This window comes from Triticum aestivum, chromosome 1A, assembly GCF_018294505.1.
Source record: "Triticum aestivum cultivar Chinese Spring chromosome 1A, IWGSC CS RefSeq v2.1, whole genome shotgun sequence".
NCBI classification, from domain to species: Eukaryota; Viridiplantae; Streptophyta; class Magnoliopsida; order Poales; family Poaceae; genus Triticum; species Triticum aestivum.
Window position 1 is genome coordinate 78891880 of NC_057794.1, and position 16715 is coordinate 78908594.

A 16715-nucleotide genomic window follows, 5' to 3' on the forward strand; every position below is an offset into this window, starting at 1 on the left:
AGGGTGGAAGATGTATCCAAATGCGTACTTGTTTGAACTATACCAATGTTCTAATATCCTTCTTCCTTGTGTAATATAATAAGGTCAATGCATTAGTAAGATTTTGTTGTTCTGTAATGACTCATGAACCAAATTTGAATTTTTTATATACATCTCGAAAATAGCAAAATACAAACCTTGAAGTTTGATTTGTAAGAAAATACCACACCATCACATCAACACATCACAATTCAAATTCTACCAGGCATCTCAATCACTTTTGAAATTTATTATGTCTTTATTTTCCATATATTTATTTTCAAATTCATTATTTTTGGAGATAGACAGGCGCAGCAACACGCGCTATCATGTTCTAATTACTACAAATAAAGTACACCAATCTTTGCAAACATGTTATGGACTATGATTACATGAGTACAAGCCAATGAGCCAAGTATGCAGTTAAGCACGCAAGGAGGCAGTTCTTAGGGAGTATAATATTGTTGTGTTACTCTCTTGTGCATATCTATACGAGTATACTATATGGTCTCTAGATGACTAGTCCATGGAGTAGCATATCTGCTTGAAGGTCTGGACGTGTTCGTCATCGAGCGCCATGAAGAGGTCGACACCGCCCTTGGGGTCGCAGGACGGCACGAAGATCATTATTCCTTCGATGGGCAGATCCGGCGGTAGGAACGCGCAGGGCGGCCCGCAGCCAAAGTCGAGGTCGTGGAAGCGGAACCCGAGCCAGCTGTCAACCTCCAGGTCAGGGCAAAACATTGTGCCCGGCGTCGCTGCCGTCGACGCCAGCTCCTCGCCGCCGTCTTCAATCACGCCGCGCTCCGCCTCCCCGAAGTCGATAAACGACTGGATGTACTCGTCGTCGACGAGCGCGACGGCGTCCCGGATGGCGCCGACCACCGCTGGGTAGCTGCTGGACAGGAGGTCCCGGACCTGCATCCTCGGGAACGCCCAGAGCACCATGTTCCCGAAGAAGTCCATGGGCACGGGAGGCTTTGCGCGGCCGCGGCAGTTGACGGCGACCCTCACCTGCGTGAAATCGTCCGGCGCCAGATCCCGCGCCGCCGTGATCTTCTTCCACGCGTGCGCAAGGAGGCACTGGAACGTGCTGCAGCGCGTGCCCACACGGGCCTTGAGGTCGGCGACGAACTCGTCCGGGAAGTGCACGGCCAGGTTCTTGATCCTGTCCATGGGGAGGACACCATAGGAGTGGCTCCGGCTGAGCTCGCCCTTGAACTCGATATTCCGGTGATCATGCGCCGGCGTCGGTGGCCTTCGGGGGACAACGGTGGCCGAGCGATCGACGAACGGTGACATGAGGACTGCCGAGTCGGTGCGGACGGCGCTGGCCCACGCGGTGTAGAAGACGCTCATGGACTGACCGTCGGCAACCTGGTGGTGGCAGGCGGTGCCGATCACCAGACCGCCGCACGCGTACCTCGTCAGCTGCGCCTGGAAGATGGGCTCATTCGCACGTTCCTGCAACCCAAGATATTGTCAAAATCATCAGCATCTTTTCAACCCTACAGTACTGATATCTAATGTGCTTTATGTTACGTGTAGAAACTCGTATTTGGACGTGTAAAAAGACTCTGCATCTCATCACCTTTTCGGCCTTCGGGTAGAGCTCGTTGATGTGCGCGGACACGTCGTGCGCCAGCGCGTCGGCAAGGTCCGCCTCCACGGTGGCCTCGAGGACAAGCACCCCGGCGTCGTTGAGGTGGAAGCACTTCCGGCTGTGGTCGTCGGCAGCGAACCTCCCGGCAAGGTGCGGGAACCTGGCGACGGCGGCGACGAGGCCGGCCTTGAGCGCCTCGTTGGTCGGCGCCGGCGCGTTCCACGCGAAGACGGCCGGGATGTACCCGTCCGTGGAGGCGCGGTCGAAGACGGTGAGAGGCACCTTCTTGCCGCCGCCGCGGGCCGACTCCCGTGAGGGCTCGAGCACCGTGCTCTGCGTGATCTCCACCGTCACTGCCATTGCTGGAGCAGCCAAGGTTGCAAGCTAACTAATGATCGTATGTGTTTGTGTTGTGTGGCTCGTTGTGTTGTGTGGGTCGTTGGGTTAGCGTAGGTTAGTGCGTGCATGTATATATAGGCGGTGGGATTTTTTTGGCGCCAGCCGGCCAGGCCGAATACCCTCGAAGGTAAGTTAATAGGCTGGCTGGTTAGTCAAAATTTGGGTTGGTAACGTTGACGCCACGAGCACCAACCCCGCCAAGGTGCGTGCGTGCGTGTGGCTACTCGATTTTCTGGCTAACGGCGCAAAGATGATTTGTAAGCGCGTGTCCTCTCCTGGCATGCCAAGAGAGAGTGGTGTTCGTACGTACAACATTCCCTGTTGAATTCTCGGCCTTCCGACAACAGTCTCCTCTCCGCGTCTTCTTCAACCTTGGCCAGCAAGTTGTGCCTCCAAAATAAGGGCCTCTTTGTTTCACAGGATTGTCAAAATGAAGGAATAGGAAAAATGCAGGAATAGGGTGACATGTCCCATAGTATCCTACAGGATTTGAAAGAATGTTTGATAGCATAAAAAAATAAAGGAATTCTACAAAGAGGTTTGAGTGGATGCAAATTTTCCTCCAAAATGTAGTACAAATGAATCATATGGAAAAATTTCTAAGGATGCCAATCCTACGAATCAAACGAGCATCACAGGAAAAATACCTAAGGGTTTAAATCCTCCAAAAATCCTATGCAATTCCTTTGAATCAAAGGAGCCCTAAATACTAGGTTTTCTAAACGAACCTCGTCCACACAGCATGTCAGTCTACGGCAGGTTTCATTATTTAGTTGTGGATGAGCTACCTTGAAGTTGCGCGTAGATGCTCAGCCATGACTATAGACCCTACTAAAAGACTACTCCCTTCATTTTTAAATATAAGTTTAAAAATTCAAATGAACTATAATATACGAATATATGTAGACTTTTTTAGACTATATATAAATTCACTTATTTTGTTTGTATGTAGTTATTTTTATTAGAATCTTTAAAAAGACTTATATTTGAGAACGGAGGGAGTAGTACGTAGTGACCGGATCAAACTTCAGCCAAACTTCGTGGCACCTCTGGGTTCCGGGGAATATATATGGAATTAGCAGAGCTACCTTAATCGTACGGTGTATAATTCGTTTTTTTGGTTGCACTCTTAAGTATCAGTGATGATAGCATGATGTGTTTGATGTACTCTCACGAAAGGACAAAAAGCATAAGATTTAGCATCTCCAGTACACGCTTGTTGCTTGGTTAGTCAACGGTGTAATATCTTGGTAGGTAAGATCATATCCTGCCCAGGTGCATGATCAGGCGGGTAGTAGTATGGACTAGATGGACCAACACCGATCTCTTGGGTGCACGGCCATGGGTAGTAGTATGGATTAAGCCCCTACTCACAAAACCATTTTTCAAATCTTGACGTAATCATATATGAATTTTGATTTTGCACTACTACATGCATGCGTGCCCCGCCGATGTGTGCCAACAATCGTGTTCCACGTAGCGAATATATGCTTTGTTAGTCGACAATGTTATCTTGATAGGTAAGATAATAGCTACCTAGGTGCATCCGTGCATGATCAGGTAAGTACGGATGAGATCGACCAACGCTGATCTCACGGCTGCACGGCTACGTGCAAAGGCAAAGGGTAATAGCAAGGAAAGGGATGCACACCTAACTCAATCTGGAGAGACGATCTTACTTTGTCTTGTTGGGCGGCTTCTCCCTGAATCGATTCTTCGCGGCAAGTTTTGTTTACTCAAGAGTGCGCGCAAGTAATGCTAAAAAAGAAAGAATAAAATGCTAAAAAAAAGAGTGCGCGCAAGTAACGCCTGTGACGCGAGCGCTCGAAGATGCATGATGTATGATCTCTCTGAAAAAGCAACGTAGCCCGTGTGAACATTGCATGCTTTTTGTTATAAATTGGGAGGACGCAAGCGCACACGTACACACGATTCCACGGTCACTCCCTAATTAATCACGCATTATGATTGACGGATCACATTGGAAATGAGTTCGCCGATCACTAGTTTAGGAGTGCAATACAACTGAAACACACCCTCTCTCGTACGTACGTGTTGACCATCATGACGATCGGCATGAGGGTAGTTCTTATCTCACCTCTATCTCAGACTGGCATCTTCTTAGAGCATGTACAGCCGGACCTCTCAAATCCGTTTCATATGTTTGGATAAACTACCCGGTTACATTTTTTTGACTCATACGTACGTCTCAAACAGGTCTCAAATATTCGGACTGACCAACACCCTCAATATCTAGCCTAAATATGGGGCGGATATGGGGAAGCCTGGGCATGCCCGTCACGTCGGACCCGGCCCATGTTGGTCCACCTGACCCCACTTATATTCGTTCCCATGCCCTCGTCGGAGCAAACCCTTAGCCACCACACTCCCTCCCCTCCGCCATCCGAGCTCACGTCCGGCGGTTTCCGGCCTTCTCCGCCATGGCAGGCAGCGGATCGGACTCCGACCAGTCCGGACCCGTCGACTGAGGTGTCGTCCCGTGTGGGTTGGAGGAGGCAATGGTAGTCCGCATTGCACTCCGCCGCTCCCGGAAGGACAGTGCCCGGCCGACAGACAGACCCGTCCGCCGCGACACCATAGCATCGGCTCACTGGGCGCTCGGAGTTCTTAGGTGTTGGATCCTCGCGTTCCAAGTCGGAACACCTCTCCTTCCCCATCACCGGTCGGGCAGGTATGAGTCCCATCATGAACTGACGGCCCGCCGTGGGAAGGAGAGGATAAGGGCCGCTGAGGCCTGTATCGCAACGGAAATGGCGGCGGCGTGGGCGGCCGCAAAGGAGGAAGCCATCCACGTCCGCATTGTGAAGAAACGGTAGCGGAGGAACACACGTGCCCCCGCCCGAGAGCAAAATCGGGCGGTCCGTGCAATGGTCGTTCTGCCACCGTAGGAGGAGAATGAGGACATCGACGGCGAGGACAGCTCCGGCTCAATCCGTACGGCATCTTCGAACGGTACATCCGCGAGAAGGACGGCAAGGGCGTCGGAAAGGGCAAGGACGGCCGTGGATGTACTCCACTATAGGCAAACATGCCAAATTTTGGTAGTCCGATGACATCTTTAGTGTAGTGTGATGGAGTAGCCGGACAATGCGTGTGCGTCGACGTCCGATGACATGTTTAGTGTAGTGTGATGGAGCAAACCCTTAGCCACCACACTCCCTCCCCTCCGCCATCCGAGCTCACGTCCGGCGGTTTCCGGCCTTCTCCGCCATGGCAGGCAGCGGATCGGACTCCGACCAGTCCGGACCCGTCGACTGAGGTGTCGTCCCGTGTGGGTTGGAGGAGGCAATGGTCTTCCGCATTGCACTCCGCCGCTCCCGGAAGGACAGCGCCCGGCCGACAGACGGACCCGTCCGCCGCGACACCATAGCGTCGGCTCACTGGGCGCTCGGAGTTCTTAGGTGCTGGATCCTCGCGTTCCCAGTCGGAACACCTCTCCTTCCCCATCACCGGTCGGGCAGAGTATGAGTCCCATCATGAACTGACGGCCCGCCGTGGGAAGGAGAGGATAAGGGCCGCTGAGGCCTGTATCGCAACGGAAATGGCGGCGGCGTGGGCGGCTGCAGAGGAGGAAGCCATCCACATCCGCATTGTGAAGAAACGGTAGCGGAGGAACACACGTGCCCCCGCCCGAGAGCAAAATCGGGCGGTCCGTGCAATGGTCGTTCTGCCACCGTAGGAGGAGAATGAGGACATCGACGGCGAGGACAGCTCCGGCTCAATCCGTACGGCATCTTCGAATGGTACATCCGCGAGAAGGACGGCAAGGGCGTCGGAAAGGGCAAGGACGGCCGTGGATGTACTCCACTATAGCCAAACATGCCAAATTTTGGTAGTCCGATGACATGTTTAGTGTAGTGTGATGGAGTAGCCGGACAATGCGTGTGCGTCGACGTAATTGCATGAATTTGTATGGATTTGAGATATGATAATTAAGGTGTCCGATTGTAAATTGCATTTTCTGTGAAGTGACCGGTCAATGCCCGCGGGCGCGTCCAGACCTGTCCACGGGCGTTTGAGGGCTGGATTTGTTAAATCCGGCTGTAGATGCTCCCAGACTTGGGCAAATAGAAACAAACGTTCTCGACGTAGCAAGTTCAACGTCCCTTAACGACTTTCTTTTTAATGAATGCCGGGCACCTACATTTCCTTTCAAACCTTCTCGTTAAGTGGAGGAGAAGGCACATCATAACAGCACCCAAAATCCTAAAGCTAGCTACGGGATGTATTACGCGTATTCGGATGCATGCTTGGACCGGCCAAGATGGCAAGTGGGAACGGAAGCCAACCTTTCCATGGAAATTTCTTGCCACAACTCGCAAAAGCAAACGCGCGACGCGACGAGCCGATGCGGTGCATCTATCTACCCCGCGACTTGCATGACCACGACCAACGAGCAGCCGTCGACGAGGTAGGACGTATCCGTATTGGTGGATGGATTCGGATTGGCACGCACACGTACGACTAAGCGAGAGCGACTAGACTTTGTGAAGCTATGGAAAATAATTTTATGCCTGGAAGGTGGAAAATAGCTTTTCAACTAAGATCAACGTTTGGGCACTGCCTGGTCACTAGCTAGTAGTAACATCTCGCACTTAATTACTACGTACACCAGTAATATTAACCTGGTTGTAGAGCTAGTGTTAATTATGGTAACAACCCACTCATATGAGGTCGTAATCCAGGACTAGGTAGACAGTTGCAAGAAGTGGTAACTAACGAAATCAGTTAAGTGTGGTCTGACTCAGTCGATGGCATGTCATCATTGGTATGCATGCATGCTTGTAAAGAAAAGTCATTCCATGGAATCGAGACACAATTACTAGAAGCACGCGTCACACGAGGAGATCGCCACGTAAATCTTACATCCCCCAATTTAGTATTTATTAACCGATAAAATAATAATAATAATAATAAAGGTCATTTCTTTGAAAAAGAAAATAGATTACTGAGACATATTAAAACGCACTTTGGGTTCCAAATTGCTAGCTCTTTTCTTTCAGTATTATGAAATTTCATTGCCATTAGAATATTCAATGAAAATGAAATGCCCCCATCCTCCCCCATGCGGTCTAGAGTTATAAGGTCCCAAATATTTTAACTCCATGCATGTTTAGTCCAAGAAAAATGAGTAGAAAATTCATTCCATGCAATAGAGACAATTCACGGTACTAAAACCATGGATCATTCCTGGAGACCCCCACGTAAATCATACTTCTTTTGTTCGCATTTACAAGGCACAAACATATTTTAAGAAAAAAATTACCATTACTTTGACAAAATATTAACTATTTATATGCCACAAAATATATAATTGATTTCACATTCAAAAGAAGTTTCCCAATGTAGAATTTCATAGTTGAAGTTAGTAAACGAGGTCTAAGATGGTCAACAAAAGTCCAACTCGGTCCAAGCAAATTGCTATGGTCAACAATTCAAAGGAGAAGCTAGTTAGTCAACGAAAGTCCAAGCAAATTCCCAGTGCGTACACGTGGTGGTGGATGGATGAGCACGTAAGACTAAGTGAGAGTGACTAGAGAGATGATTTTAAATCGTTCATAGTTTGAGCGAGAAAAACTAGAGACGGTTTTTTACCAGGCATGGTAATGTGCAATCGATGGACCACAACCCCCATGCCATCGTCCGGTGGCATAGCTCACTCTCCCTTTTGTTTTCTATTTTGAATCCAGTGTCTACTTCGAACACATTTATGGAATCACATTTATGAAATGAATGTGTACTCATGTTGCAAAATTTCACAAATAGAAATATATGTGAAACTTCACTGACATATCGTATTATAAACCTAAATTTCTTAAATGCATTCTTAAATGGTTATATGTGTAGCCTTCTAAAATTGTCGTAAAATTGAGCTGAGATGGTTCTGAAATGCAATATGTTTTGACACTGCACTGGATCATGTTTAAGATGATTGTGAAATACAATGTTTCAAATTGGTTTGGTTTGTTTGAAAGGTTCAGAATGAAGCTTGACTACCACTTCACTGAATTACAAAGGATTGAAATGCATCTGAAAGGTTGTGAAACTACACTGAAACAAAGTGTATTGGGACTGTTTACTGAAGATACACTCAAACAAAATGTGAATTGTATTTGGAATTTGAGATTGCACTCAAACCTAGTAAATTTGAGAATGAATTGTAAAATTGCACTAAAATAACTCTAAGAGCTTTCTAAACTTAGTGTTTGAAATTTCAGTGAAATGGCTCTTAAAGTTGTACTATAGTATTCAAAATTGTAGTGAAATCATGTTTATAAAAAATGCACTAAACTCATGTTTGCAAAAAATAAAATAGCATGCAAATCATGCTTAAAAGATTGAAATTGCATTGAAATAATGTTTACATAATTTGACAATGCACCAAATTCGCTTTTACTCTACTTCGGAACCCAAATAACTTCCTACGGCGGCGGCATAAAACTGTTTGACAAAGAGTTTAGGGTTTAGGTTCAATATACAGAGTTGGTGGCCAAAGCAGGCACTAGGAGGTACCCATGTGATGGGCCCACATGGTCAGTGGTACGTGTAAGGGGGCCTCTGCGAGCTCCCTCGGCTAGCTGCTTTCGCGGACCTTCATTTTCTAGAGATATAATTGGCTTTGTTACATTTTTTGTAGTAAAAGCACTGATAGAAAAACATATAAATGTGACATCCTGCCTTAATAAGAATGATAGACTGCTCATATCAACATGGTGCACCTTCTTTTCCAAGAGCCCGTACAAAAGTAACCTCAAAGTTAAGCACGCTTGGCTTGGAACACTATGAGGATGGGTGACCAACCAGGAAGTTGATCTCTGGTGCACATGAGTAAGGACAAAGTGCGCAAGAAAAACTCGTATTGGTCTGTATGGCCGGTATAGATCCTAAGTGGTAGCTAGGCACAACGGCCAAAAACTGGTGGGTGAACCCATGGGTTTGGCCAGGGTGTTAAAAATGGTATTAGAGTCGAACCTCACGGTTACACGGGCGTGTGCGGGTTAGGTGCGCGAGCAAGTGGCACATGACACGTGTGGTCCATAGTGGCACACCGCATGACACTTGTGCCTGAAGACGCACAAATGTGTGACAAGAGGGAACGTTCCTGCTCGTCCGGCGAGGACGCCGATTCCTTTGAGAGTGATAGATGTGATATCCTGGCTTAATAGGAATGATAGACTACTCATATCAACAAAGTGCATCTTATTTTTTCTAGAGCTCATACAAAATAAACTGACAAAGTGTATTGGAAAGACTAGTATTGGTGTGTGTGGTCGTTCTAGATCCTAGGTGGTAGCCAGACACAACAACCAAGAACTGTTGGGTAAACCAGTGGGTTTAGCCGCGGCATTACCATAAATCTCCCCTCTAGCAATTTAGTAGGTTAGCAGAAAGTCATGAAATATTGTATAAAGTAACAAGAAATATACATATAAACTTCATAAGTTATTGATGCATTCAAGATGTATAAACTTTAGCCAAAGTTGCAAGAAAGGGTATCACAGACTCATTGCGACACCATCAGTGCACTATCTATGAGGTAGGCATTGACATAGTTGGAGAGGACAAAGAGTTGTCATTATCTTATTTGTTGATGTCCTCACCGGCGAGAAGTGGACATCAGTTGTTCCCCGCTTCCCAAGGTACATGCCACCATAAAGTCATTAAATGACAGATCCAGGTTGTGGACTCCTCCTCTCTCGCCTCTCCTCGTGTCGTCCCCGCAGGCGGCCGGGGGGAGCTCCCAGATCCACTAGTGTAGAACCGGGCTATAGCACCGGTTCATAAGGCCCTATAGTGCCGGTTCTATAACTGGCACAAAAGTGTGGGGACTAAAGGTCCCCCCCTTTAGTACCGGTTCAACATGAACCACCACTAAAGGGCCACCACGTGGCACGAGCCAGCGCCGGAGGTTGGGAGATCTTTAGTACCGGTTGGTAACACCAACCGGTACTAAAAGGTTTAGGGGGTTTTGGGTTTATGATTTCTTTTTTCCTTTAATTTTGTGTTTTTCATTTAATTCTTTTTCATATGCTGGTATTTTATGATACTACATATTACACACACACACACACACACACACACACACACACACACACACACACACATATATATATATATATATATATATATATAATTTCTCGTAGAACCGATCACTACATAAACACTATTCTGATCACGGGATCAGAATATTATTCTGATCATAACATGAACTTCCTGAGTTACACGCCTGAACTTTCCTCTGTAGGAACATAACATTCGGGCTATCTTCTCAACCGTGTCTCCCCGCGCGATTTTTTTGGTCAGTCATGTTCTACGTGATGTAAGTGTAATCTACAAATGGTTTTCAGAAAATAAATGCCCGTTTTAAATAGGAATCTCTCTCATTGGCGGATTTGCTCTCGGGTCATGATGAAACATGTCTCTGTTGCAATTTTACTGCCGGAGTTGTTCGACCTGAACTTCCCCTAGTGCTAGGTTGAACTTTTGCTAACATTGCCCAAATGGGGCTTGCGATATACCATTGGAAAGCTATGGACACGAGTATCACGACCCAAGTTAAATTTTTGGCAAAATGTAAGCGGTTTAAGAGCAGTTTTGAAACCCGTTTTTTCTTCATACAAAAAACATGAATCGTATTTTTGATCGCATTTCAAAACCGTTTATCACAATGAGGCAAATAATATGGCATTGAAAATCTGCTGCAAAACCGCTCCTTCCACATGTTGAAAGTTTTCTCTAATTCTCTACGATTAAAGAGTAATTTGGAAAATCGTAAAATTTTGCAAACCGAAGAGCCGAGTTCGTATTTTCAATGTCATTTCTAAACGGCTAATCCAATTAAGGCAAATGATATGGCGTTGGAAAGCTTATAAAAATGTGTTACTTTTTCATGTTTAAAGTTTTTCCTAATTTTGAACGGTTTAAAAGTAATTTAAAAAATGGTCCAAGTTGAACCGAGTTCATATTTTCGAGCTAATTTTTTAACCATACGTCCAAATGTAGCAAATGATATGGTGTTGGAAAGCTTGAGGAAATGCGAAACTTTTTGTTATATATATTGTTTCTCTGATTCCTAGCCGTTTTCAAGTAATTTCAAAAATGACAAGATCATTCATTCTACCTTTATCGCAAAACAGATTCTTCGAAAATGCACCGCGTGAAGAAACTGAACTTCTCGACATGTCTACTTGAACATCACTCTGTTTTTCACGTGCTTTTTTTGCCCGTAGCTCTCCATCCACTCACCAGAACACTCACCAGAATTGAGCAAGTAATATACCGGTGGAAAGCTGATGTAACCACACAACTTTCCCGTGTTGATTGTTTTTTCATACTCGCGACGATTTTAAAAGTTTTTCATATGAAATTCATTCACTATAGTAGTCGAACTTCCTGTTGTTTTCACATTGAACTTCTGTGACGTATTTTCGTTTGTAATTCTCTCATCCATTCGTCAATATTACACAAATGATATTCATTTTGTACAAACCTCTCTCACAATAATTTTTTAAACTTTCTCCGACCGAAGACTTGAATTTATAACAACAAAAAATTTGGACATTGCATTTTAATTAACTTTTCTCACATTAAACACATACCATGTAGTACATGAATTTTTTCCATTTTTATGAGTTGAATTTTTTATTTCCTTTTTGAAATCAAATTGCTCCAAAAAATAATCGAACTTCTTTGTGGATTGAGAGTATTATTTAAAACGGATTTTTTATGTGTTTATGAACATGGAAATACAAGGTGAATCTTTCTCGCAAGAATTTTTGAACTTCCCCGGACAGACGACTTGAACTTCTTTCAACAAACCTTTTAAGGTTTTATTTTTCTATATTTTCATTCTCACCTGAAATGCATTCCTTACAGTACTTGAATTTCTCGTTGTTTTCACTATGAACTTCTTTTAATGGATAAGAATTTTTTTAACCTCCCGTTGTTTTAACTTGAACTTCTGTCACATATTTTTGTTCAACCTCTCTCACAAGAATTTTTTTATTTTCTTGGGCCGAGCACTTGAACTTCTAGCAACAAAACTTTCGGCCTTTGTTTTTCATTTTTTCCATACAAATGCACACCATGTAGTATGTGAACTTCTGGTAGTTATCAAACCGAACTTCTCTCGGTTACGTGAAAATTTCTAAGTTTTTATAGACATTGAACCGCTCTACCTTTTTTACTTGAACTTCATTTGTGTATTTTTAGAAATGTGAAAATTGGAGGTTTTCTAGAAACATCAAACTTCTTCATTGTTTGAAATTGAACTTATTGGTTTTATTCTTTAATAAATATAAAAAAGCTGATTGTTCAAATAAATATCAAACTGCTCCGCTTTTTCCAATTGAACTTCTTGGTTTTATTCTCTAGTAATGTGAAAATCTGAGTTTTTACATACATTGAACTACTTCATTTTTTTGAAATTGAAGTTCTTGGTTTTAATCTTTAGCATTGGGGAAAATTTGAGTTTTTATAGAATCAAACAACTTCATATTTTTTAATTTTTGGAACTTCTTGGTGTTATTCATTAGTAATGGGAAAAGTGCTAGTTATATAATAAACATCGAACCACTCAATTATTTAAAGTTGGACTTCCATGTCTTATTTTTAAAAGAAGGAAAATTCTGTTTCTTATAAACGTTTTGAATTGTTTGGTTTTTTTGTTACAAATATTAGATGGCTCTATTATTTTACTTTCAATTTTTTTGGTCACCATTTTCCAATCACGGAGAAATCTGTGAGAATATTTCTTTTATACACACATAACATTTTTTCGAACTCTCCATTTTATTAAATTGGAACTTCGAGAGTTAACATTTTCTAGGTGACGTTTGTTTTTTCTTAGTATACGAACATCCAATAACTCTCTTTTAATTTGAACTTCTTTGATTTATTTTTTAGTAATTGAAGAAATCCAAGTTTTGTAATAAACATCTAACCGCTCCAGTTTTAAAATTTGAACTTCTAGGATTTTTGACCTTCTTGGTTATGTAAGTTTGAACCTCTATGTTCTTTTAGAAATTGGGAAACCACTTTTTTCTTCATTTCAAAATTTCAGTTTTCTTCCAAAAAATTGGAGGGGGGGATTCTCCACACTAAATTTCCTATGGTTTATATTTTTCCATTTTTTATCCAACGTTTTGTAAATTTTCAAACACGAACTTCCAAACTTTTAGACTTGCAAATTTGTGAAACATCATTTTTTGGAAAAGCAGGTGATCACAAGAAGCTTCATATCAATGTAAAAGGATAAAAGAAAATTGTGCAAAGATGTACTAGAGCTTTGACACACTCTTTTATGCATTTGGGGAGCATTTGCACCCAATACACGTGCGCGCGCGCACACACACACACATATCCCGTTTGCATCACATTTTTTTTACAACAAGGCATAATTTGCTGATGGTATATTTTTCAAAATGGATATTTTTAGTTTTTGTCAGTGGTTTTGTTATAACCGTGTGATCAAGAAACACCCACACAGTAACTTTAGAACCATCACTTTTTTATTTAGGCATAAATACAAACACATTTTTTATGAACAATAGCTTGCTGCAAGTATCATACTTGTTTTATCGGACTCGAGTTCTCTACAATACTGAAGCTCCATTGGGAAGCTACCAAGCAACACTAGTGCTCTCAGATGAAAATCAATCGACCAAAAAACAGCCTCCCCACCTCCATGGGTTCGTTCACGATCTACTGTTGCTTTGTTCGACTCCACCGATGGGTGGTGCAGCCTGCTGCTGCATTCAGAGAAACTGCTTTTCCTAGGCAGCAATACAAAAGAAGCAACTTCTTGCAACAATTTGGGAGAAGCAAGATATGTGTTTTTGCGAACCGACAAAAGGAGCTGAGTAATCCCAAGGTAACTGTGGTAAACACATGTGACAGAAGATTCATGTTAATGAAACCTGACAACCTCCCAAGAAACAAATGCTACATGTTCAGAAAAATGGGATTTTCTGTCAAATGTGGCAAGAACGCATGCTGGGTTGAAGATGAATAGAAAGCTCACAGAAATTTCAAACTTCACCACGGTCCTTGAACTTGTATCCTTATTTCTTTTGAACTCCAACAGTTTTGTGTAGGGATCCGGTTAGCTCGCCATGGTGTCCACCACATGCAGTGGATGATGAGGGGGCGGCGGAGAAGACACGGGCATGAAGATCACATTGTAGGACTCAGGCAGGTCATCGAGGGTGCTGTGGGAGACCCACAACGAGCACCTGGATGGACTGCTCGCCCGCGAGGTGTGAAATTCTTTTGCTCGAGATGGATGGTTGGGTCACCGGTGCGGGCATGGCCAGGGGCAGAAGAGGGAGGAGGCACGGGTGGGGCGGAGCGAGAAGGCCCGCGTCAATGGTGAGAATCTGGATGACCCCGATCCAGATCCTCGTTGGGGAAGCGCCAGAGGAGGAGGGTGGAGTGGTTCGGCATGGGGGTGGCGCAGTGCCAGCCCGCGGTGGTCGGGAGGCCTGGCATGGCGGATGTACGCCGTGGGCAGGAGGCGCGTCAGGGCCGGAGGTACGGTGATAGGAGGCGCGCGGGGACCAGGGGACCATGGATGGAGGCATGTCGGGGGCGGGGTGGGTGGCGGCGGAGGCGCATCAGGGCAGGGGTGGGCGGCGGTGGAGGCACATCGGGGAAGGGGTGGGCGACGACGGAGGCACATCGGGGCAGGGGTGGGCGGCGGCGGATGCACATCGGTGTAGGGGTGGGCGGCGGCGGATGCGCGATGCAGGGAGGGAGGCAGTGGCGGAGGCGCGATGCAGGGAGGGTGGCGGTGGCCGCGCACTCCAGGGAGGGTGGGTTTAGCGGCGACGCGATCCAGGGAGTCAGGGGAGGGGATCGGGGGAGCGGGTGGGTGGGATATTTTCTGTACCGTCGGGTGGGCGGGAACTAGGAGTATCCTGTCGAGCCCTTATAGGGCTTGCTGTAATCCAAATAGTTATTCTAATCCTGGGATTAGAATAGTGCTATCCTATATATATATATATCATTGAATGTCTTGCACCACCATTCACACATACACATGTATATATACAATTCGGTATATACAATTTCTCCTACATGGAGGCATTATTGCGGTACCGGGTAATGGTATTCTCGTTTGGGATATATGACCTGGTCGAGCAAAAATCCCGCTATTTCCTCTTGAATTGTTCGTACGCGATCCGTTGGTAGGATCTTATCCCGCACCTCATTGAACTTTTAAGAAGGAGATCAATATGCATGTATTAGTTGTGTGATTAGATATCGATAATGATGTAAAAATTGTGAATAGTATTTTGGCAAATGTACCCACAGCTGTCTAGCAGATTGCTCCTTTCGGATGCCATCATGCGAATGTTCTCGCAAACATAGTATGCACATAAATCAGTCCCCGACGCCTGCCTCATGACCTTTATGAGAATAGAATTCAATCAGATAATACTTAATCAACCATGATAATTAATGGTATTGAAACTAGAATTAAAGAGACGGTAGCTAGCTGATACGTCTCCAACGTATCTATCAATTTTGATTGTTCCATGCTATTATATATTCCGTTTTGGATGTTTAATGGGCTTATTTATACACTTTTATATTATTTTTGGACTAACCTATTAACCGGAGGCCCAACCCAAATTGTTGTTTTTTGCCTATTTCAGTGTTTCGCAGAAAAAGAAATCAAACAGAGTCCAAATAGAATGAAACCTTCGGGAGCGTGATTTTTGGAACAAACGTGATCCAGAGGACTTAGAGTGGACGTCAAGCAATCAACGAGGAGGCCACAAGGCAGGGGGGTGCGCCTACCCCCCTGGGCGCACCCTCCACCCTTGTGGGCCCCTCGTGGCTCCACCGACCTACTCCTTCCTCCTATATATACCTACGTACCCCCAAACCATCGAGGAGCACCACGAAAACCTAATTCCACCGCCGCAACCTTCTGTACCCGTGAGATCCCATCTTGGGGCCTTTTCTGGTGCGAGAGGGGGCATTGATCATGGAGGGCTTCTACATCAACACCATAGCCTCTCCGATGATGTGTGAGTAATTTACCTCAGACCCTCGGGTCCATCGTTATTAGGTAGATGGCTTCCTCTCTCTCTCTTTGGATCTCAATACAAAGTTCTCCTCGATTCTCTTGGAGATCTATTCGATGTAATCTTCTTTTGCGGTGTGTTTGTCGAGATCCTATGAATTGTGGGTTTATGATCAAGATTATCTATGAACAATATTTGAATCTTCTCTGAATTCTTTTATGTATGATTGGTTATCTTTGCAAGTCTCTTCAAATTATTAGTTTGGTTTGCCTACTAGATTGACCTTTCTTGCAATGGGAGAAGTGCTTAGCTTTGGGTTCAATCTTGCGGTGCTCGATCCCAGTGACAGTAGGGGAAATGACACGTATTGTATTGTTGCCATCGAGGGTAAAAAGATGGGGTTTGTATCACATTGCATGAGTTTATCCCTCTACACCATGTCATCTTGCTTAAAGCGATACTCCGTTCTTATGAACTTAATACTCTAGATGCATGCTGGATATCGGTCGATGTGTGGAGTAATAGTAGTAGATGCAGGCAGGAGTCGGTCTACTTTCCACGGATGTGATGCCAATATACATGATCATACCTAGATATTCTCATAGCTATGCTCAATTCTATCAATTACTCGACAGTAATTT

The 16715-nt window shown here is 44.7% G+C and overlaps 1 protein-coding gene across 1 annotated transcript; it reads right to left on the reverse strand.

The window, feature by feature from the left end:
* Positions 1-281: 281 nt before the first annotated feature.
* LOC123098307 (tryptamine hydroxycinnamoyltransferase 2) lies at positions 282-2073 on the reverse strand. Its single transcript, XM_044520305.1, has 2 exons — positions 1610-2073; positions 282-1482 (listed from the first exon to the last, which is right to left on the reverse strand). The coding sequence occupies exons 1-2, from the start codon at positions 1979-1981 to the stop codon at positions 538-540; spliced, it is 1317 nt and encodes a 438-aa protein (XP_044376240.1). The 5' UTR covers positions 1982-2073; the 3' UTR covers positions 282-537.
* Between the last annotated feature and the right edge of the window lie 14642 nt (positions 2074-16715).